A 24286-nucleotide genomic window follows, 5' to 3' on the forward strand; every position below is an offset into this window, starting at 1 on the left:
CCAAACGGGATCCCGGCGTGGCTGGGAAGCCGCGTTATCACCGAAAAATTTCGTTAATGGCGGGTACACAGCAGCCGAGAGACGGATGCCGTTCACGGAGGAATTCCTCTACCGAGGATTAATTGTTGGAACAGAGGAAGATCGTTGCGGTGTTCTCGACAGCCGCTGGCAGCAAAAATTCGATTGTTCGAACGTGGCAATGACCAAGAGGCTTATTTGGAGTGGTATCGTTCAACGCGTTCGAAGTGTCGTTTATTTTTGACGCGGACTAATAGAAAATATTGCGAAAAACCGGATGTTGCGTTATTCCACCACCGTTGGACCACAAAGGCCAGCAGTAGCAGCCTGACGAATTCGAATGGAACTTGATAACTCTCCTACTTTTGATACTTTAAATATAATACGATAACGTGTTTCGTGAAACACACAGCGTTCGGTGTCGGATGTCGTGTACGTGATTTTGGACATCTTTCAAAAAGGCGGGAACGACTCTTATTCGTTCGCGAGCCGGTATCAGCCGGCTCAAAAACGAGACGCTGGTCATCACCTCACTGGTCCATGCCCTCTCACGGGATTAGTCAAATCCCAAAATAATACCGTGGGCGAGAACGAACGCTCGCGTATACCGTGGTACAAATCTCGGCGACTATGCGAATCGGACGCTTTAAGCTGTTTGCGTATAAATTCTGCGCTTGATCTATTTAGTATTCACGTCACACGTGATTTATATCGGGGCCATATTTCAGGATCAGTCGCGTTTCGCAATCGGGCCGAAATTATTAAAACCCGTCCGAATTTTAAGTAACTTTTTCACTTTTCCACTTTTAACCCTCCGACCAGTCTCGTGTGTAACCAACGAATAAGTGACTAATGCGACTGATAACCGATAAAGAAATCGAAACAAAAATAAAATATAGGATCTTGGTGTACGTTGATGTACGTTCTAACGATACATGCGCGTATCCTGTACGCGTTCTATTCTCGGTCGAATTGATTGTGGATTAACGAGTGGATAACGAACGATTATATTAATATCGGTGAAACGAGTTACGGATGGCGGCAGTTGAAAGGCGCGCGCGTACGCGTTCCCGTATTTCTCTGTTTTGATTTCGGACAGCGAGCGCGCAGACAGCAGCAAGAGTGGACTTGAAAATAACCCACGGCAGGAGAAGGCCTGTCTATTAATAGTGAACCGGAGAGTATCTTTGTCGTGGTTCGTTCGGCAGCGTCCCCGACGGTTTCGCAGTGAAATTCGTCAGTCGATTTACCGTTCCGCGATACATTCTTCGCACGTACAGACCGGGGAAACGCGTAACTCGATCGGAACCGTCTGTGTTCCGCGCAAGTTTGCGCCCGTACCCGGCCCGATCCTCGTTGTCTGTTCAATTTCTGGTGTTACCGGCGCTGATGCATGCGCCTAGAATATCGTCGAAACCAGGGACATCGGATGGATGAAGAAAGCCAACGCGAACAGAGATCGGATTAAGAGGCAAAGAAAAGGAGGCGTCGCGGCGGCGGCGGCGGAGGAGGAGGAGGAGGCGCACGGAGGATCCGTGCGGGTTTGGTGCGAGTGCGCGACACGAAGAGATGCGTGTGGAATATCCGTAAGATTGTTCGGTGGGTTCGACGGAGTTTGGCTTTACCAGTAGGAGTCGAACTGGAAGGAAGTTAAAACCACGTTCGAGTGAATCTAAATAAAGAACTATGTAGAGCAGCGGATGAGCAGAGGGGCGGAGCTGGCTGCGAGAGGGAATATGCGGTGAGTAAGAATGGTACAGCGGGCCGCATGCAGCATCGAGGCAAACACATTCCCCAATGGCGTACGGATCAGCGACCGGGAAGGAAGAACGCCGGAGGTCGCCGCGACGGAAGCGTCCGTAGAACAGGCACAGCGGAACGTTCACGAGGGACGCGGCAGCACCGCGCGGTTCTCCCTGTTCAAGTGGTTCAAACGGTCCGGAAATCGCGAGTCGACGACGGTGGACAAACGACGAAAAACCACCGACAAGCACGGGGACGGTGACAATGGACGACAGCCGAGCGTCTCGTCGAGCGTCGAGAGCGTAGACACGTTTTACAGCACCACCACCGTTCGCAGTTTCGCCTTTCACACCGGCACGCTGGGCAGATGCAATGGATTATCGTTAGATATACTCGAGCAAGCGGCAGAAGTTGGCCCTTTCGCGGCCGGAGCGACGAAGGTTGCAGTTGGCAACAAAGAGAACGAGCCAGCGAACGTAGCGAGCACGTTGCCCGCGAGCGTTCACTCCCACAGAAGAGATATAACCGCTAGATACTCCCTGCAACCGTCTGCCACCTTCAATTCGTGTAGCAATCTACCACTACCCGATAGAAGACTGTTAGAATCGTTGAGGAGGTTAGACGATCGGAAAGCTCATTACAACGTGAACTCGACCCGCAGAAGGGTGCACGTGAAGGGTAAACGACGTGCGCCAAATCCTCCCGTGACTTCGATCAAGGCAACGGAGGCGGTGGATGCACGCGAGACGCCGAGGCACAGCAACAGGCGAAAGCGACGCGCGCCTAAACCGCCGGAGAAGCTCGTCGCAGAGGGTGACGACTCGTCGGCGAGAAAGTGCGAGGCTCGGGTTACCGATGGCGGGATGGACGTAGACGCGCGGACAGACACCGCGGAGGACGTGCAAACTCTCAGCAACGACACGCTGATGCTTCAGGGCGGTGTTCTACTCTCGAAACGGGAGATTAAACAGGAGACGAAGGAGAGGAACGCGACGAGGGAGGCGAGCGTCGGATCCACGGACGCTGCCATTCTTCACGAGAACCAGACCGTGGCCCCGAACGTTGGAACTTTGAGCGCAGCCATGCCACGACCTTGGTACAAACGGAGCGTCTTCGAGCATTCCCGGGATTCCGGAGCGTCGAGAAGAGGCGATGTCCTCCGCGGGCCAACAAGCTCGGCGATCGAAATAAAAGAAGAATGCGCCGCAACGAACACCGGCTCCTCTTCCGCCGCGAGCTACTCCATGGACGCGTCTTTGTCAAGGCTGAGCTTCTTCCATCGCGGCGGACAAGTCGAGGACAGGAAGAGGGATGCGAAACGGAAATCCGGCCTGTCGATTCTAACGAACATCAGCGAGCTCGACAAAGAGGCGGCGGCGATCGTTCAGGAGGAACAGGCGCGCGCTAGGGCCTCGATGCTCTCCAAGTCCTCCAGATTTATGGACGCGTTCGAGAAAAGGAACGAGATGAACGAGGAACTCGTCCAGGACATCGTCACGTCCGCTATGGAAAGTTCGTCGCCCAGACGCGGCACGCGAGCGCTCATCTCCAAGTTCAACGCCATCAGCAACATCACCAAGGTCACGGTGAACGCCAATTTCTTCGCGAAGAACGCCAGGGACCAGCAGCCGTCGAAATTCGAGCGGGACGTGGTGAGGAACGCGAGAGCTTTCGAGCATGCCAGCGATTGGAAAGATCGTCCGCGATTTTCCGTTCGACCGACCAGCGGACAAGCCAGTCGTATCGAGAAAGACATATCCAGGTACTTTCCACCGCAGCAGAAGGCGCCTAAAACCATATCGGACGGCGCGGAAGTGGTTGGTAAAATTTCGGGGACGAAACTCGGCTCGGCCAAGGAACAAATCAAGGATCAACTGGTCAACGAGACCTCGAACAGGATATCGTTCCTGCAGAGCCAGCTGGCTGCGAATCGAATGAACGATCAGATCATCGGGCAGAAGGATGTCGCTATCGGTTTGACGGAGGAAAAAATTCGAGCGAAACAGGAAGCGTTCGGCGAACGAAAGGGAAGAGAGCAGACAAGAGCGAGCAACGATGATCCACGAGGGTACTTGTTCCCCCGCGGTGCTGCGGACGAAAAGGAACGCGCAACGTCGAGTATCTTCGAGGAACCGAGGAAACTGGATAAGCAACGTTTCGAAGGTGTACAGAAAGAATTCTCGGATATATTCGAGGAGATCGACAAGCAGTTACGTATAAAGGAGCTGAAATTTATCGATCGCAGAGCGGGTCGCGCGAACCCGACAGCTACTAATCAGAGAAGTAAAGTTCACGAGGAGGAAGCTGGAATATCAAGTAAGGTAACTAAAGTGCTCGATATCCTGGTGGAGGCAGAGAAAGACGCTAAGACAAAGAGTGCCGTGCAGCCGGGAAAATCGATACCCGTCGAGGATTCCTCTCGTTCGGGCGATCAGAACGTGAAAACGAAATCGAGCAAGACCAGGTCGCCGTTATTGAACACCGTCGAGGATCCAATTACAACGGATTTAAAGGAGATGTTGAAAGAAATGAAACACTCGTTACCAAAGCGTCCGAAGCCCGGGAAAATAGTGACACGTAACACCGACGTGACGGAGAGACCGGCAACGGGGAAGGAAACAGAGGCTGGCCCTGACAAGACTACGTATTTCGTTTCCGCGGTAACGAAAGTCGAGAACATCGCGTTGCAGAATGATTACGAGCTGGATAAACAGAAAGTGTCGTGTTCGGTGCAAACCAGTGGAAATATACGAAGATTGAATCAGCCCACCGCGTCCATGCAGCAACCCTCTACCTCCGGATGGAGGCAGGAGAACGTTCTCTATAAAACGTCTGGGAAAAACTTGGGCAATTCCGGCCTGGTAAAGAATACGTTTCAGCTGATACGCCCGAGGGATTTCGCGGAAATCGAGGCAACAAAAACGACCAGGACCGCGTCGAACGAAAACACTTACGCCAACGTAATCGATCAATCGATCTACGCGAATACACATGTCCCGCCACCCTCGCCGAAACAACGCGCCGGTTCCGCGAGAGGCGACGTGACAAAAATTGATAATACCAACGAGGTGCCGAAAACATCCCCGGTAATTGAACAGAAACTGAATACCAACGAGGATACGTACGAGGGTAGCGAAGAAGGTAACTTTAATCAAGGTAATTGCGTTGGAGACGGTCGTGGGGGGATTCTCTGAGTGACTCACTAGTCTAAATTTATTGTCTAATGTCGCGGGTTTTTCCCTCTTGCTAACGCTTATTCGTGCTCTCTGTTTGATACAGATGACAATTCAACGGAGAGGAACATGAACACCCTCGCCATAAACCGATTACTCAGAAAGTTAGAAGCGGCAATCGCATCTGGTCACCATCAACAAGCGGCTGGCTTGGCGAAGGAGCTGGCCCGTCTTAAGATCCATTGTTCCGTGATTCGACAACGATCAGCCCGTCTCAAAGATCAGTTGATTAAAGTCAATATGTACATTGAGGACAAGCTTGCTCACCAGGGACCGATACCACTTCAGGTAAATAACGCTAGCTACCCGAATCGGGGTATCCGAGGTTTGTCAGTCCATACGACAATATTAGACGCCATACTAAGCCAGAATATCATAACAGCTACCGAGCAAGATGACGGTGGCCGAGTTGAAAGCGAAGATACACACGGAATTCGAGATACCGGTGAACGTGCAACGATGGATTATTGGGAAAAATTTGGCGGACCGCGACGAAGCGACTCTAAACGAATTACAGGCCGCAAACGGGTCCCCGGTGTTTTTATACCTCGTGGCGCCAGGTAAGTAAAGAGAAGAATCGTATCGAATTTATCGTGTCGCGACCTGTAACATGTTTGACGCGCTCGTTTTATTCCAGAATTAAGGTCCGAGAATGTGATGCGAGCAGAGAAGACTAGCAGCGCGGAGGAAGTACCGAATGCGACAAACGACGATGCAAGTACATCCTCGGAGGTATTGCGGATCGTCGAAGAAGAGCACGAAGAAACCGAGGAACCTCGGGTAACGAATCGTTTTCATAAGAAGAGAAGTTCGAATGCTGTTTGCGAATAATAAAAAATTGCAAACAGGAGACAGAGGAGAGGAGCACGCCGGAGGAAGCGAAGATGGATAGGTACGAGGAATTAATCTCATTGGAGAACTGCGACGTGATACCAAACTCCGAACCGATCGAATGTCCCGTATGCTTCGTTACATACGGTCCTCGCGAAGGAGTGATTTTAAGAGATTGCTTGCATATGTTCTGCAGGTACGCGCACCTTTATTATTCTCATTCAAATATTGTACGAAGTTACGAATTGTGTTTCCTACTAGATCATGTATTGCTAATACGATTCGATACTGCGAAGAAGCCGAAGTGAAATGTCCTTACAGAGATTCCGATTATACCTGTGAGTCGACGCTTCAAGAACGTGAAATTAAAGCAGTAAGTTAACTATGAGAATTTATTAAAGGAAACATCCATGATATACACGATACGCCCTGTTTAGCTCGTCGAGCCGGAGCTTTACCAGCAACACCTAGCCAAATCAATCGCTCAAGCGGAAAATAACGCCGGAAACAATGCGTTCCACTGCAAAACTCCGGACTGTCCCGGTTGGTGCATCTACGACGATGACGTGAACAATTTCCTTTGCCCTGTGTGCGGTGCAAACAATTGCCTTACCTGTCAGGTGAGAAAACGATACTTAATAATGAAACCTTAATCACGAAAGAAACTGAAAGCGAGGTCCTACTTTGCGTCGATAGAAATTCTCAAATATCGTTCACGCTGCAGGTCATACATGCTGGCAAAAATTGCAAGCAGTATCAGCAAGAGCTGCGATTATCGAAGGAGACGGATCAGGAATCGCGTAGGACGGCGGAGATGCTCGAAGAGATGGTGGACAGAGGTGAAGCACTCGCGTGTCCCACGTGCGCAGTTGTTTTAATGAAGAAATGGGGCTGCGATTGGTTACGTTGTTCAATGTGCAAAACGGAAATATGTTGGGTAACTAGAGGCCCGCGTTGGGGTCCAGGAGTGAGTAATCGATGATACGTAACAGTGTCGTGGTCCGATTGAAATATTAATGAGTGCAGTTTTTGACTCGGTTTTTGTTTCTTTATTTACCTCGTATTTCTGTGACACGCAGGGAAAAGGGGACACGTCCGGAGGCTGTAGATGCGGAGAAAATGGAGTCAAGTGTCATCCTCGGTGCAATTACTGCCACTGAGAACCATTAGAAGATACAATTACTGCAGCGACGTACTACTACCGACAATGCACAGAAAAGAGAATGCGGTGCATCTCGAGCCAAAGTATTTTTGTACCGTTACCAACGATCCCGCGCGATGGGATGAACCGCTAGTCAGAAACATCGAACAGCTCGATGTATTTAATAACGAGTTTGATAAATGACAAAGCCGATACTGATAAGTTACACACACGTATACGTTACACATGCTGCTTGCTCAACGATTAACCTTATCGCGGAACCGTCCTCCATGGAACTGGAAGTAATAGAACAAAAGAGAGAGAGAGAGAAAAAAATAAAGAGGCGGAAACCTCAATTTCGAACGATCGTTCTTATTTTTTAAAGACAAAAGGCACGGGTGGTGACAAAGGGCACGGGGACAATAAATTGTACTTTAATTAAAGCTTCGTGTGCATGATGAACGTATAATAAATTATAGATACAGGTAGCTTTGCAATTATACAGGCACCGATTCCTCATTCTTATCTTTATCGTCGGGTGTTGCCTCACTTGTACCGATCTGTTTAAGTCGCGACACCAATTTCGATTGATGATGCGTAAGTTGACGATTCAGATTATTGCCGCCTGCAGTCTGTAACAATTGCACGAAACTGTATTGCATCGTTGCGATATCCATTTTCGAATACTTCATAAAATCGTCGTGGTTCAAAACATGTCCCTCCAACACCCCACCTGCAAATTCAACAAAGAATTAATCGATTAATAAATTGATCCCGAGTTGATCATCTCTACGCATTACTTTACCTAAAATGTACATCTTGCTGCACTTTTTGATAATTTTTTCTAACGATTGTCCGTTTATCTCAGGGCTGAACACGAACGCAGTATACTTGCTAACTAACGGAGCAAGACGTTCGTAAGGTGAATCTTTGATCAGATGATGTACGATATGAGGTCCATAATACTTATAGTGCATATTCTGCCTGTACAACGGAACTCGTACAGCGAACACATCCAACTGACTGATACTGTTCACGTGCAAACAAGCGACCATTTTCGAATTATCAAACCAATTACGAGCTTCCCTCGCTATGATCTGGTCATAAGGACCAAGGGTATTTTCCTGTTTTTCGAATTTATTCAGACAAAGTTCCTCCAAAGTTTTACCCTTATTGGGATTAATAAAGAACGGCGTTAATAGTTCATTTAACACGCGCTTCTTAAAATATATTTTCGGCTTTCTGATGTTTATTTTACCCCTGTAACGCTTTTGCTGGTAGAACAGTTGATTCGGTGTCAACTGAAATGCTAGAACAATAAATATGTATCGTAGTAGTAACGCTGTCAGATTTTTCTACGTTTAAACGTTGCTTAATTAAAGTACGTACCGTAACTTTTTCGAGCTTGGTAGCGGACTGTTTGCGTATCGAATGTTGTTTCGTTTTTGGTATAAATTACAATTTATAACGGTCGTTTAACGTAGACGAATATATTTTCAAAGTTTCACGATCGGTAAGAACGAAACAACTCTTTCGGAATTAACGGATATTCAACTTACACATTGCTTATATTACGTGCATAGATTTATTTTAAAAATAGATACATGATCGGTACGAGTTGAAGACAAATACAAAAATTATATATATATACAGGATAAACTTTTTGTTTGCAATGATATAAGGCACTTTGGAACAAATCGTACATATTTAAGTGTATACTATATACGTGTGTACGCGCGCACGTGCGATGGGTGTTAAAACAGTTGTGTATAAATCGTGTATATGTGTTTCTAGAAGTTATGCACACGTACGTTTATGTTTATCTTAAACTTGGTATCTATGCTTATAAATTCCCTTTTTCTTTAATATTATGCGATATAATTAATCGTTCCGCTGCAATAATTACTGGACTCGTGACGAGCTTCTATACTATCACCGAAATTGAGCGATTTCCTATTCTTTCCTAATCGAAGCATCGAGCGAATGCCCCCTTTTTTTCGCGAACGCTTGTATCGATCGTCTAATGCCGAATTGAGGGATGCTTGTTTCACGTCCCCCCGACTATTTGGGAAACCCTCGCGATCGTCCTTATAATTATTGCTACCCGTTATCTCGCCGTGCACATCGTCTACCAACCAGTGTTTCCTCGGTGAAGTGAACTTATTATTACATCCAGGTATAGTGTACACGTACTCTGTCTGAGCTGGATCCACGGATTTCTCGTATCGTTTCATGCTACTATCACTAGCCATACTACCCTCGGTAGTACCTTTACTCTTATTCTTCTCGTAACTCTCCGATTTGCCGCCTCGTCTACTACTTTGATCCTCCGAATCGGTCGATTGATTCGAAGGCTTTTGATTTGTTTGTTCCTGATTCTTGTTCTCCCGTCCCTCCCGTAATTTTTTATTCCTTTTATAGGTATCGGTATTCTTTGCGTCTAAAGCGGCGTGCCGTTTCTCCGACATGCTCTGCCTACCCAGAGCGTCGCGTGAGAACTTATTAGAGGAAGAGTTGAACTCTTCCAGGGACAACTGACTATCGTACGTCGGGTCCCCGGAGTATTGACTATCTTTGTCGTCCGTATTTCGTTTAGCTTCGTTCGATTGCGAGTCATTCGAATCTTCTAACAATACTGGTTCCGCGCGATCCTCGCGCTGCCCTATCGTAATCTTCTTCACGTTATTCACGGATTCTATCCACGTCTTATTGGTAGCGATGCAGTAACTTTCATTTCTTAAACTATTCTTGTTATACTGTTCGGTTAGTCTATCGATAACTGGGTTCCATGGAGATGCTGTCACGCAAGACAGTAATCCGCCGTTGTCTAAAATTTCTGTTTGCGAATTCAAATTGTTCTTTTCCTTTACTCTACCCTCGTTAGCTTTTGCGTTGTCGGATATGTATATACTGTTGGCCGATTCCAGTTTGCAATGAGGTGACAAGTTTTCAGGTAGATTTTTATCACTCCCATCGTAGGAAGATATCCTCCTAGCTATTGTAAGAGTGATAACTCCAGTCACAGAGCTGTTTGTATTGAGCATTGCTCTCCTAAGTGTCTCCATTGCATCTGAATTCGACAGTCGTAACAGTGATACCCCGTTAACATTGAGCAATTGATCATTGGTCCTTAATCTTCCGTCCCTAGAGGCCGCACCTCCGTGAAGGACACTTTTAATGAAGATCCCCAGATCCATATTAGTATTCTCGTCTGTGTTGGTAGTCTTTCCCTTAACGCTAACACCTAATCCAGCCTTCTCTGAATCGTGTACCGGTATATCTAAGGTTAATATCATACGATTTTTATGAGGCGACAAAATAATGTCCTCTGATGATGATTTCACCGATTTAAACGTGCACTTATCGTAATTATGGGTAGTAATTTTATCCTGCACTTCGGTGTTCTTTTTTACCGGGGATGTGTTTAATGCGTTCCAATATTTCGCATTGTCCGTAACTTCCGAGGCCTGACTCGTGGAAGTAACATGAGAATGAGAATCTGGTATACTCGAGGAAATTTCTTCCTGACGCGATACCACCATTCTTACTTTACCACCAGGTGGAATGCTTCTCAGAAGCGAAACCACTTCTGCCTGACTTTTACCAGTCATTTCTTTATTATTTACTTCTAGTAGCCTGTCGCCAGGCCTTAATCTGCCATCCTCAACCGCAGCACCTTTTGGTAATATATTCTTAATGTATATCGGGCAATGACCTCCCGCGGGATTATCGCGCGTAGTCACGCTAAATCCAAGCCCATTGCTACCCTTAGTTAATTCTATTTCTATCATACGCCCAATTTTACGTGTATTAGCAGTCTGCAGCAAATTGTAATTGCTGCATTGAAGTCTTTTAACATTCTCGTCGATCTCCTTTTCCGATCCGCCACTGGTATTGCCATGATTTTTGTGTAACGATTTCTCGTGTGGTTTTTTATGCTTTACCACAGAAATTTGCAAACATGCTTCTGTCATACAGGTACGAAAGATCTCTTGCACTTTGGAGAACGGTATGTGCAGCAAATTATGACCATTGATTTTGATAATCTTATCGTGCAGGTCGATCTGGCCATCCCTAGCAATTCTGCCATTAGGCTCGATACCTTCAACTCTAAGCCCCTGATCATTTCCCAACAAGTCGTAACATGGCACCACATGAAGCCCCAGTGGTCCTGCTTCATTCTTTATCACAATTTCTCGAATTTCTCCTTGATCCCCTGGTTCAATATTAGCATTCGCATATTCAAACGACACTTTGGCATCTTGTCCCAGTGGCTCTCTACGCCGAGACTCTCTGGGAAGGGACTGAGCAGAGTACGTAGTTAAACAAGGCTCTCTACTTGACAGCGCATGCATAGACAATCTTTTAGTGCTCTCTCTCTTTATACCACTAATTGGTATGGAGGAATGTGTATCAATCGTATAAGATGGCTCTTTGCCATCCGAATGAAAAAAGTCTGGGCTGTTCGTACCAACTGAACTTGCCCCGTCACCACCAGCATGCGTGACATCGTTGCTCACAAAATGAGCAACAATCTGCTCCCTGTCATCAGCTACATCACATAACCTATCATCTGGATCCAGGAGACCACCACCAGTTAAGGATGACAAGCTATTTATAGTTAATGCACTATCGTTTTTTCCCGTCGCCTTTTTATACCTCAAAATAGCCTCATGCATTAAATCTTTGACCAGTAAGGTTCCATCCCCGCAAGGGACCACCACTCTAACGTTATCGAAGCACACAGTTACCTTCATGCTCGCTCCGATTTCATATTATCTTATTATACGTTTACGGGTGCGTATCGATTGCTTCTAACGTAATAGCACGCTCGAGAATCTGGTTCATGTATTACCAAGCGAATACGTTTAAATAGATGCACATGTCGCGGATTATACCGAGTTAGAAATTTCCTTTCTATGATACGATTATTTTCTATTATCTGTCGTATACTTCCATATTCCAATAATGAATCACCGACATCGTACACTGAACACTTTATTCTTCTTATTGTCGACTATATTGCTTTGAAAAGTACGTGTATTCGTGAAAAATTAAGCGTACATTGACGAAATAAAAAAAAACTTTGTCACGACTGATAAGGCGGACGCGTACGCCCAACTTTATCACAACATCAAATATGCGGAACAGACGCATTCGCCATTACCACATTTTATTCCACTATTCCCTCTGACAATCCAGCGGAAAGTAAGAAACATGGCGATGCAAACAGTGTGGCCAACAAAATAACCAAACATACCGCTTCCATCTTCGACATTGACGGAATATCTTTTAACTCTAACAAGAGAAGAATGCCATCTCAACGAAACTTACCTTTCTTTACTAAATTAGCCATGATTTAGTAATAATGTTCTTGAGACACAGACAACAAATGGTTCATACATCAATTTAATATCTTCGGTACTCGCTACCTCGCATACTTATTTACCCACTAACCACACTAAAATGGTCCATTTTCACTGGTTCTTGTTTAACCTTGAAACTTGAAGGTGGCCTTTCAACCAGCGACAATTTCATCGATTAAACTACGAAACTTATCCTCAACTAGCGAATAACCAATACATGACACTGACACGTATTGTTAACTTGTCTCTCGTGAGAGATGTTTTTATAAATTTCTATAAAATCATAATTATAAATGCCTGCAGCGACCTTAATTACTATTACTGCTCGATAAAAAAATGAAAATTAAATGACAATCATTCCCAACACAATGGACTAAACGCAGTCCGGTAATCCAACGCATACCTACCCAAACCTTATACAGATTTTGAAACGTCAAGTTCTAAAGAAAATTTCTAGTGATTAAACCACTTTTTTCATTACGTCATTATCAATTGATAGTACAATAGTACACAGATCTCTTTAATTTGATAAAAAAAAAAAAATGAAGTGGTTTGAGGGTAGCATCAATGAAGCAGTGGCAACATCAAAATCTAGGAAAGCAATTTTCGTCGTTTTTATCGAAGGTGTGTACTTCCAAACTTAGGTTAAAGTGTTACTTGCACTATTATTGCATGTTTTTCGTTAAAATTAATATGTACGCCGAATAAAAAATATACATATCGCTTCCCTGTTGTTTCCATATCCTTTCCCAACAACTTCATTAATGCTAATTAATAAAATAAGATGAATAATTTTCCAAACTATTTTTAGGCAAAGATGACACATCTGTGCAATTTGCTGAAGCAATCAATGCTACAGATGTGTCTTGTCGCTTGGAACAAGATGATTTTGTAGCAATACGATTGGAAAGCGGATCTGATACTTACAGATTTTTTGCTCAGATTTGTATCCTTTGATGAGATGAGTCTATAACATTTGTAAACTCTGATGAAATTTTATGTTTTCCTAAATGTTTTTGATTAGATCAACTGGTACCTGTTCCATCATTGTTCTTTATCGGTGAGAATGGTACCCCCTTAGAAATTATCGCTGGCAGTACAACAGCGACTGATTTGGCCACTAAGATTGACTTGGTATTAACAAAAGTAGGAAAGAATAAAAATGCATCGGTCAATTTAATAGATGCAGAACAGAAAGCAACTGCTGCTGCTGCTGCTACTAATGCTAATGCAAAGGTTGACGTAGACCAGAAGAATGAGAACACAACAGGAGCAGGAAGTATAGAAGTATCAGTAACACAAACTGTATCAGATAATGTGAATAATGATGTAATTAAAAGCAGTATAAAAGAAGAACCATCCACAAGTCTGAAAACGAATGAAGCTCCAAAAACTGTAAATGAAACAATAGAGACAGCTACCAAAGAACTCACAGTAGAAGTAAGTTTGTATAAAAAGTTTTCTTATGTTGCGAAAAAAATACTAAAAATTTATATTTTCAGGAAAAAGTCGAGAAAGCACGACAATTAATAGAAGTGCAAAAGAAGCAACGCGTAGAAGAAGAAGAAAGGAAAGAGAGGGAAAGGGAAATAGAACGCCGTAAAGTCGGCCAGGATGTGCAAAAATTACGACAAAAGCAGCAAGACTTAGAGATGAAACAAGCTTACGAGGAAAGAATGAGAGAAAAAGCCGCCGATACAGCGGCGCGAGAAAAAGTCTTGCAACAAATTGCTCAGGATAAGTTAGAAAGAAAGCAAAAGGAATTAGCAGCAAAAGGAATTATGCAACAGGTTTGTATGCTATTTTTTACGAAAAAAGAACTCGTTCAATTTATCTTTTTACGTATCGACAAAACGTAACATCGTTCAATATAGCAGCAACAACTGCAGCAACAATCCGAACCCACTAATTCGGAACCATCCGAACCACCGATATCGACGACAACTATCAGTAGAATACAATTTCGATTGCCATCTGGCAATCCCTACGTTGCGCAATTCGAACCAACAAATACCCTGCGTGATTTACGTACTTTCGTCGTTGAATACATTGATCTACCTTTCCGACAATTCGCGATGTCTACATCTTTCCCTAGACGAGAGTTAATGCACGAGGATGACGATAAAACTCTCCTAGAATTGGAACTAGTTCCTACAGCAGTCATCTTAATCCTGCCTTTGAAAAATGTAATTTTAATTTATACTTGGTATTTATTGTGCAGAACTGGAAAATAGGTTTAAGAACTGCGTGGCTCCAACATTCGAGGTACTGAAGCGCTGCGGAACGTAGCTTAACTGGTCTTTATAATCGACCTAGAAAAGATGGCTCCACAAAATTTACTGTAATTAATCAGACCCGCATTTCTTCGACCAGTCAACTTTCCAGCTCTGCCTAGTACGTGCATCGTATTCGTAGTAATCTACATCGTTTCGATTTATCTTTAGCCAAACGTCACAGCAACTGTAAAATCCTCAGAAGACGTTGGTATTATACCACGGTTCATGTGGTCCACTTTTGCGCTTTTCTCAGCTGTATACTATTACCTGATAGGCTATTTTACTGGGGGTGGACGCGCTAAACCGAAACAACCCAGCACTTCTGCTGAGAATAAAGATACGGAGAATAATGGAGGCGGAGCGGTTGCATCCAATGTTCAAAATGTTGCTAGCTCATCAGGGTAGGTTTCGTACGTATAAGAAAATCCGCATGGATAAAGTATGAACACACACACACATATATATATACGTATGTGTATACATATAGATACATTGTTAAAATATTATTTATGATATTCAGTTTGGTTAGAAGATATTTAGGTAATCGGGGGAATACGACCATCAAAACTGAAGGAAATATACATAGATTGCATTCAGGTGGAGATGATAATGACGAAAATAACACATGGAACGGTAATTCAACGCAACAAATGTAGTTTGTTACAAATCAAAATGAAGTTCCAGCGGGCTTTACTGTTTCACTAATCAGAACTTTTAGATACGCAACAGATATATAATACCTTTGATTAAAAATATATTTTGTTAAACTTTTGTATGTTTTTCCGTTCTATTGCACTACGATAGAGAATGTCACGTTTTTACGATCATAACTACGATGACATATTTTGCTTCAGAGGATAAATTATTTTATGGAAAACGATTTATTTTCATTATGTATATTCGCTGTATCGAAAATATTTAATTATTCGCAATCACAAGATTAAACGTTAAATCAATAACCAACATTATACCAAGGACCAAACGCAGTTGATCAGCTGCGATGCGACAAACTTACGTCCCGTAAAAGATTTCGAATATATACTCCTATATTCGTAGTAAGAATATCAATTCACTGAAGGTTTTGAGTTAGCATGTATGTTTTAAGATTTTCTTAGAAGAAATTTATTTTGTTATATAACATTAATCTCAATATTATTGTATATTTTCGGATAACAATAATTGTATCAATAATAACAACCGCGTTATGTTTTATTCTACAATGAATGATAAAATGTATCGGTTAGATGGCTTTTATTCTGTTAATATAACAAACAACAAAAAAAAATAAAAAATTTACACACATACAAACTGTATGTTTCCGTCCTTTTACGTCCGCCCGGAAACATCTTGGGAACATTGTTTCGCGAGATCCGCGAGGCGTGCAGTCAATGTCGCCAAGTAGCTGGTAAGGTGATACACGGACGGTTTATGACAACGGTGAGAACATGGCACCATGACGTGCGATTTTTCGTCCGATCGTAATGTGATTCCAAAAATATGTTCAAGGCGAGAGAAAAACAAACGCCAGCCTCTCGATCGTCTTGTTTTGCGGTTGACACATTTGGAAGGACCGATAATTTACACCCTTCCGCTACGTTGGTGCCGTCGATCGTGGCACCAATTAAGCGTGAAATTGACAAGCATTTTGGCTGACTGGTTCCTTCAAAGGTTTCAGCTTTCTGACAATATAACATATTGCAGAACCTGCGAGAGGAGTGTCATCTGGGTAACGCGATCTTACGACACACCTACCAGTCCTTTCAACAACTTGCCGTCTAATAAGTACTTGCGTTCAACCTGATACGTTCATCGTGCATTCGATTGTACAGAATTTAACATCGTTTTACTTCACCCCTTTCTTTTCTTCTTCCAGAAGGATGCAATTTTATTCGAAATAAAATTGAAACAAATTTCTTCACGATGGTCTGAAGAATATAAATAAATTTTAATAAAAGCCCATTCCATGATATACATTGAAGAATTATGAGTTGGCCAGCAATATTTCGAAACAAATTTCTTTAGTGTACTATGCTGATGCGCGTAATCGCAGCCAAGTTTCATATCTGTCAACAGTTCTTGTAGCATTTTATCATTCCCATCATCATCATCATCTTGTTAATGCAAGCGATTATACGTCTAATACTCTCATTAAACGTATTGGCCAACTGAATGCAGACCTGATCGTATAAATGACAAATCTGTCTCATCGTGGAGTTTTATATGGGTACGCAGGAATTTAAACGTTGTTGACTACTGACGAAGATCTAATAATACATTCAAATCATCCAATTTTTCATCCCGTTCGATACTTGCATATTCGCAACAATCTGTTAATTACGTATATCGTCTGTTACATTTATCTCCCGCGTATAGCACGTTCGTATATCACTTTCATTATTTAATCTGGCATTCCTCAGACAATTACTTCAGATCTTCTTTAAATCGCGAGGAAATCATTTCGACGTGTTTCTCAAATTGAGCTCAAGTTTCGTAAGTTCGAGATGCTCTTGGAATCGCACTCGATACGCGCGCGACAGATTGAAAATTGATTTCGAATCAGGCTCGCCTTGTGTCAAGACAATTATTAAATAGCGACTCATGGCGGTGACAGAAATTTATGGATACCTCATTACCACCGTTTAGTGACTGCTACCGTCGCGCTGTACGAGATCATTAGGGACTCCTTCCAGAAACGCACGTGCTTGCCAAGAACCGCCCAAACTTACCCGGGATTGGTTCAGCACAGAATGACGTCATGAGCACGTGGCTTTTCGACACCGCCTTGAAGAACGAAGAATTTGACTTGGCTGCCAAAAAAAATATTGTTGGACATCGCGAGCAACCCCGACAAACAGTCGCTGGTTTCGACTCTAATCCCGCGAACGGATCACAGGGTGTCCATGAATGGTCTTCATTGATTTCGTACTACATTTTACGATCTTATCGATCTATTGATTTCATTCGATCGTTTCACCTCTCATTGAATAAAATTCCGAATATTTTCTCGGTTACCGATAAACTAAGTTCTGTAACCATCGTTCAAAGAGGTAGTGCTTGTGTCGCGATATTGTGTTGAGTATAATAGTGCAGAAACGTGAATAGTGAATGTTCGATAAGATTTACTTCCTCGAGAGTCCTGAGCAATAAAGAAGATATTCGATCGATCTGGTTATCGTACGATCTGAGTATCGAATGGTGGACAATTGACGATGTCGGAGGAACGCGTGAAAACGTCAGAAACGAAAAGAGAATCAACCGAATTGATCGAAGGTCCGAGGGTATGCTCGTTCAGCATCGAAAGTCTTTTAGCGCCGACCAAGAAAATCGTCGAGGAGGAAATTCGTGTACCCGCTCAAACTAAGGCTTATTTGCATGGCCACGAATGTAAGTGAAACAGAAAAATAGTTTTTCATTCGTCGAGGCTGGGGGAAAGGTTTCTAAATAATATTCATTTGAAACAGCAAACGATTCGGATGGACGGAAACTGGTAGCGCCAGACTCATCCATGTCCGTGGCAGAAGAGATCGAATTCGATGATGCCGATATCGTTTGCTCGACATCCCCTGAGCCAGAAATGTGCTATGGTAAGTTGAATTGAATTGTACGAGTTAACTTTTGAAACTAAATTCCAGGAAAATTGCAGCGAAGGCGTTACTAACGATGACTAACAACCTTATCGGACAAAAAACGAACGATTAACATTTATAACGAAGGAATTGCATGTAATGCAGCTATTTCCACGTAAACGAGTCTTTGAGTATTAAGAAAATGCAGATAAAATAGAGTTTATAGTGTTTGTTTAAATGATGAACGCTCTTTCACAAGGTTATACGGCGTGACTTAATAAATTGTACCTACAGGTGTTGAACACTTGTGTTTGCCTTATCAAATTACTTAGTTAATAAAGGTACATCGGACGAAAACGCGAAAGCAAACATAGGAGCAAATCGAAAGATGTTGTAATTCTTTAACAATGAGATTAATTCAGTTGAAAGATAATTATGTATTTAAGATACCGTGCGGTATTTACATTTCCTTAAATTGCGTAATTAACGAAGATATCCCGGGCAGATATGCAAGAAAGAAGCAAATATTATGAGATCGTTACTAAAAATAATACCGTGCGAATCAGTAGCAAATATACAATCGTTCCTTTAGCGTGTTGGACGTGCTGGAATTTCTATGTTAATTAACCACCATTATCTGCAAGTTTCTCATCAAATTCCGAGTAAACAATCAATAAAACATTTCGCAAAATCTGTAACAGCGCGCACAACGAACGCGAAACATTTTGACGGCGAACGCGGGAGATCAAGATTACTTTGTGCCTCTCAATCTCGCGGTTATTACACACCGGTGCAACAACGGGTAATTGTCTCCACTTAATTCGGATATTGTTACCAGTGTGAAAGGGAGTAATTGTTACAGAATCCACCCGCTTCCTTTAACGTGGTAACGAATTCGTAAGTTCGCGCGGAGGACCGTTGCCCGTGAGTTTGATCCATTACTTCCTGCAAGGGTCCACGCCCACTCAATGTTCCTGCTCCTCGTCCACTATTTATCTGTCTCCTGCTAATTCTGCCATGGAAATGCAGCAAAATGTGCCTCCGCGTCTGTATCTAGCGCAGAATGAGAAAAAAAAACGACAACGCGGACAGCTACGCATTCGATGCTGTCTCGCGAGCCGATTCGTCTCGATTTCCATTCTGAACTTGCGTTGGCGCGAGATCCTTGATTAAATTTTAGCTTCTCTGACGTTTCGTCCTTTAACTATTCGCGATGTCTAGTGTCTATTTTACTCTGATAACTTCATTTTACCAAGCGTATTAGATTCTCCGCGACTAATTTCTACCAACGATCCTCGTCTCGGTTGATTTACACAACGCAATGGCCGCTGCCGATAAATTCGAGATCTAAGGAAAGGACAATTCACGTAGGTGACGTGCGTTTGGACCGAGATACGTGGGACGTCGCGTCCAACTACAAAGCTGTCAACGCGACGCGTAAATCTTTGCGAGAGCAGCCTCGCGAACGAGTAAAGTCATCCAAAAGATGTCCTCCGCTTGCATGGATCCATGTTTCGCCTTTTAATCGCAAGCGATCGATCTCTGGATGGAATTCTTTTAATACTCTTTCGTTGGGATCTCCGTACTCTGCAAATACTCTTGACGACTAATTTCGTAGGCCGTTATCCTAGATAATCCGTAACAAAAGATCCATCCTAACCATCCGTCTATCCTGAAGCATCCAATCGGTACAGCTCACACGTCCGGATTAATTATCGTGGTAGTTGTCCACGAGTGTGAAATCGTGCAACGCCGAACGAATGAAAATTAGCCACGCTTTATCGCGCATTTCTACCCGTGCTCGCGCCATTCATCACCGAATAATTAGGAGACAAGTTCACCGTGGCTCGCGGCAATTAGGTAAACTAGAGGGCGTGGTGTTCTATTTCGGCGACGCTCGCGGTGCTCCTGTTCGGGTTCCACCGCACGCTTCTTCAAGTTTTAAGCTCCTTTTTGCACCGTTGCCTTCGAAACGCCAACCCTTTCTTCCCTCTTCTTCTTCGCGGAGCTCGTTCGTCAATGCAACCGAGTCAGAAACTCGACGACAAATGAGCCGCGCGAGAGAAACCGGCACCCTCCGAAAATATTTCCCTCTTCCGTTCCTATCGGATGTTTCCGGTAAAAAATGTTTCTCGTTGGAAAAAATTCTCCGCGAGGAGTCCATCCAGAAACTACTGCTCGTACTCGTCCTGTTAATTAGCTCTAGTAGGGTTAAGCGACGTTGAATCTTGGCCATTTCATCTTCTAATGATGCACCGAGTCGTACGCGAATGCAACGTATCTTCATGTTTCCAGTGTTATTGTTCTCGTTACAAATGTTCGAGATATTTTTCTACAGAAAAAAAAAAGTAGAATCGAATCCTTCTTCGTTTACAATGTTTGAAGACATTGTGCTAATGCAACACATGCAACCGTCCGAAACTAAAATGTAAACACGCGCAACTTGTACAGTTTGATATTATTATCTGCGGCATACTGTTCCTCGGCACACGAGTTGGAATCCTTCCTGAATTTACACGTGCACAAGCGTGCACGTCGCACGACGTGGTCCACGTCGAGTGAATTAGAGGCGGTACGGTTTTAGCCGACGATTCTGTAGTACGGGGCTGAAGAGAAGTCTCGAAAAACGCGCGAGAAACGCGACAATTACGTCGCCATCTGACAATTAGTAGCCAGTAAAACGACACTCCGCGGTACCGGTAGCCACGCCGCAAATACTTTTTTCCGGATATTTATTGCACCTCTGACTGCGAGGGTCGCTCTCGCCGATTCGTTCTCCACGCGAACGAGGAAGCTTTTGTCATCGATTTATCAACGCTAAAATAACCGATCCTTTTCGCGTTTGATTACGTGACAAATGAATTTCCTCTTTATATTTATTCGAGACGCCTCTTCCAATCGTTCGATATCTCGAATGCGTTAAATCTTCATCCTGCAGCGCGTTTAATACGCGCGCCATGACAGGGACGATATCACTGTGTCGCGAGTGTACTTTTTTTTCCCTTTAAAGTAGCAGACATACGTGGTGGTATATTCAACGTTGGAGCGTCGTGCTGCCACGGTTTTTCGTCGGATGACGAATGGGCAGATAATTAGAAGATGATCCCCGCTGCTTAGAGCGCGGTCCTGTTACCAGTCGACTAAAAGAGACCCCAAAGACATTCCTCATGAGCGGAGGCGCGACGTCTTGTACCGGCGGCTTGTAAGCCGGGGATAAATATAAATATAAACAAGTTCGAGCGGCAAAAAAGAGTTACGAGATTGATGAGGAAAGAAATCTCACGGGGATAATTGGGGCCCCGGTCGGGTTAAAAAGAGACGGTGTTTGCATTGCTCACAGTCTCGATCTCATTTAAAAGCAATTAAAATCAGAGCTGAGCCCGTCACGGCGCATAAAACACCGCTTTACCATTAATGATAGGCCTCTATCATCGTGTCGATTGTTTAAATCGTGCCTTTTCCTCGTCGAACATTAAACACAATGTTAGACATTACAATTCACGGTAGTTTGCGCTGTTTAATCTCACGAGACACACGTGTTATTAGAGTTCATTTAATTACGTACGCGTTTTCATCCTATTTAATCGCGTTGAAGTAACATAACCGGCGTCGCGCAATTATTCGATAATTACAAGATAAGGGAAACGTTGTTTAATTACATATACGGACAAAGCGTGATCTTCTTTTTTTCTCTTTATCACGGTGTTATCAGAGGCGTGTACCAGCAGCAGCGGCGCCAACTCCACCACAGGTGCGGATAGAGAGGTTCTGGAAAAAAGTGACAGTGCCATTAGCGATGACGAGAGAAAGAAGAGGCCGCGAACAGCGTTCACCGCGGCGCAAATTAAGTCGCTCGAAGCGGAGTTCGAGAGGAACAAATACCTGAGCGTGGCGAAGAGGTTACAGCTCAGCAAGAGCTTGAAACTGACTGAGACTCAGGTACGTGTCGCACAATTTACGTCATCGTTCACTCCGAACAATGACGTAACGGAAACGCGATTCGTCAGAAGGTACCGTTTCACGTAGCGTTGGAAAATATGATCTCCGTTACGTCCCGCGATAATTAGTGGGCTGAACTAGGTCCGAGCAAGGCTTCCTCGCTTGATTAAAAGGAAACACGTTTCGCGGAAGTCATTTCGAACAAGATGCACTGCGCGCGATAAATTGTGATAACCGTCTGGGACTTCCGTAGCCCAGGGCACCTGAAATAGTTTAGGCTCCTTGTACAACACTGGGTTCCTCAAAATCAACCGAGCACTGAATTATGTCTTCGAAGGTCACCATATGTGTAGACGCCACATCGTGGCGCCATGGGGAAAGATCGCCCTTTAGGACCAATTAGCACTTATACGCCCTTTCTTCTCGCGAGCAGGCGAAGGGGAATACACGAGAACGCGAAACGTTCTCTGCTTCCTTTCGCGGTAGACTTTAATTAATCATCGTATCTCGTACAAGTTGCATTTTACTTGGAAATTCCAGATTTTTTGCACCTCACAGGCGCCATGCCACTCTTCGTTCGTTCATTTTTCTCAGGCAAATTGGTATCTGATTTTCTAATATTATCCTCGCGTAACCGAAGCGCTTAGTTCTCAACGAAGATTTAGGTAATCGTCTCGTTAAACGTATCAAGCTATAAAATGGATTGCGACAGTTACATAACTTTGCCATTTACTTTATAGTGCGGTGTACAGTGGTGCACAGTTGCACCGCATTAAACTAATTAATTTATGATAATGCCCCAAATATTTCCACGTTCGGTTGGATCGGAACCTGGCGGGATGGCAATGTTGCGAGCTGTAGTAATTGCCAGAACGGTAGAAATATCGCGGGCTACCCGCGAACGAGGCAGATAATTATCTGGGCGATCACAGCAAAAGGGAAGGACGATCAGACGACGGATCAGAGGGAAGAAGGAGACGTGTCGTGGTGCAGACATAACTGTCACAATATTTCTCGCAGTTAACGAGCCAGCTACGGGTGTCCCCTTCTTCTTGCCCTGCTCGGTTCCACCGATTCGTGCGTACGTTTCCAGCATGCCACGCAAGAACGAAGCATCCCGGGACAACGGATGCTTCGAGGCGACGGACCGAAGAGGCGTCGATTTTTTAATTAGGATATATTACTGCTTTAAACGTTCTGAATCCGGTTTAGGCGTTCCCCGTCAGAAAATTCTGTAGAAATCATGCCCAAGATGCTGACATCATTTTTTCCCGCGTCGCTTCACATGTTTGCTCACTTTCTCAGGGTTGTGCTTCGTTCGTTCCTCTGTGAGAAACGTTCGAATTCTCGTTTCCCTTTTTTTTCTTGGAAAAGCGAGAATTTGGATTATGTTGTGAAGTCTTCGTTCGGTTCTTGACATTATTTAATCTTTTTAGACCGTATAACAGGAAAACGAAAGCTTGCAAAACTTCCTTAATTTGCAAATGTTAGTAAAGCTTTCCATAAGGCCTCGGTAGCGCAGTAGGCAGCGCGTAAGTCTCATAATCTTAAGGTCGTGAGTTCGATCCTCACCCGGGGCAATTATTTTTGGTTTCGAACGTTGCGATCGAAATATTTTACACATACTATACCACTAATTCATCCGTGTTAACACTTTTGGATCAATACTTTTGCAGATTAAAATTTGGTTCCAAAATAGACGCACAAAGTGGAAAAGAAAGTACACAAATGACGTTGAACTACTGGCTCAACAATATTACTCCAGTCTGGGAATACCTACACCCCGACCAATTTTTGTGGAGGATCGTCTTTGGTAACATTTTAATCCCCATATTTTGATCTACGCAAGAGTTTCACTAACCGTTGACTATAAATTTCTGTACAGGTTTTTCAATTATCCGGCGCAACTGCAGCCAGGAGCACCGATTTTTCCACAGCATTTAGCCACCGTCCCTTTGCCACCTGCATTACCTATTGTACAACCATTGCCAAGTAACTTGACGATGGGTCAGCAGACATCGATTTTTCAAAATATACCTACAAGCAACCCGACGTATCATTTAAGTCAAAGGTTGGACTTCAGGCATCAAGATTCTTAGATTTAAGGAACATAGTATTCATGTTACTTAGATTTTTGTTATGTCCCGAGATAACGAAACCAAAAAAATGCGCC

At 43.8% G+C, this 24286-nt stretch overlaps 5 protein-coding genes and 1 non-coding gene across 7 annotated transcripts; 4 read left to right on the forward strand and 2 right to left on the reverse strand.

The window, feature by feature from the left end:
- Positions 1 to 1546: 1546 nt before the first annotated feature.
- On the forward strand, positions 1547 to 7322 carry LOC143427714 (uncharacterized). Its single transcript, XM_076902092.1, has 9 exons — positions 1547 to 4902; positions 5041 to 5282; positions 5377 to 5554; positions 5632 to 5774; positions 5843 to 6021; positions 6087 to 6198; positions 6263 to 6445; positions 6550 to 6792; positions 6905 to 7322. Exons 1-9 carry the CDS (start codon positions 1770 to 1772, stop codon positions 6983 to 6985), a joined length of 4494 nt encoding a protein of 1497 aa, XP_076758207.1. The 5' UTR covers positions 1547 to 1769; the 3' UTR covers positions 6986 to 7322.
- An 89-nt stretch (positions 7323 to 7411) lies between these two features.
- LOC143427732 (large ribosomal subunit protein uL10m-like) lies at positions 7412 to 12458 on the reverse strand. Its single transcript, XM_076902143.1, has 3 exons — positions 12301 to 12458; positions 7772 to 8275; positions 7412 to 7699 (listed from the first exon to the last, which is right to left on the reverse strand). The coding sequence occupies exons 1-3, from the start codon at positions 12320 to 12322 to the stop codon at positions 7464 to 7466; spliced, it is 762 nt and encodes a 253-aa protein (XP_076758258.1). The 5' UTR covers positions 12323 to 12458; the 3' UTR covers positions 7412 to 7463.
- LOC143427717 (partitioning defective 3 homolog) lies at positions 8822 to 12277 on the reverse strand. Its single transcript, XM_076902108.1, has one exon. It carries the CDS (start codon positions 11721 to 11723, stop codon positions 8835 to 8837), a length of 2889 nt encoding a protein of 962 aa, XP_076758223.1. The 5' UTR covers positions 11724 to 12277; the 3' UTR covers positions 8822 to 8834.
- A 193-nt stretch (positions 12459 to 12651) lies between the features above and the next one.
- On the forward strand, positions 12652 to 15916 carry LOC143427720 (UBX domain-containing protein 4). 2 transcript variants are annotated; one of them, XM_076902131.1, is made up of 7 exons: positions 12652 to 12956; positions 13144 to 13278; positions 13357 to 13772; positions 13835 to 14122; positions 14210 to 14518; positions 14777 to 15009; positions 15129 to 15916. In XM_076902131.1, exons 1-7 carry the CDS (start codon positions 12875 to 12877, stop codon positions 15262 to 15264), a joined length of 1599 nt encoding a protein of 532 aa, XP_076758246.1. In that variant the 5' UTR covers positions 12652 to 12874; the 3' UTR covers positions 15265 to 15916. The 2 variants fall into 2 exon arrangements, with proteins under 2 accessions (XP_076758246.1, XP_076758238.1); XM_076902123.1 differs by having other exon boundaries at positions 12659 to 12956; positions 14207 to 14518.
- Positions 15917 to 17799: 1883 nt separating this feature from the next.
- On the forward strand, positions 17800 to 24239 carry LOC143425560 (uncharacterized). Its single transcript, XM_076898462.1, has 5 exons — positions 17800 to 17992; positions 18070 to 18192; positions 21887 to 22113; positions 23790 to 23926; positions 23999 to 24239. Exons 1-5 carry the CDS (start codon positions 17818 to 17820, stop codon positions 24210 to 24212), a joined length of 876 nt encoding a protein of 291 aa, XP_076754577.1. The 5' UTR covers positions 17800 to 17817; the 3' UTR covers positions 24213 to 24239.
- On the forward strand, positions 23621 to 23693 carry Trnam-cau (transfer RNA methionine (anticodon CAU)). Its single transcript has one exon. It is a non-coding gene; the product is annotated as a tRNA-Met (tRNA).
- Positions 24240 to 24286: the final 47 nt, after the last annotated feature.

The sequence above is a fragment of the Xylocopa sonorina genome, chromosome 1 (genome assembly GCF_050948175.1).
Source record: "Xylocopa sonorina isolate GNS202 chromosome 1, iyXylSono1_principal, whole genome shotgun sequence".
NCBI lineage: Eukaryota > Metazoa > Arthropoda > Insecta > Hymenoptera > Apidae > Xylocopa > Xylocopa sonorina.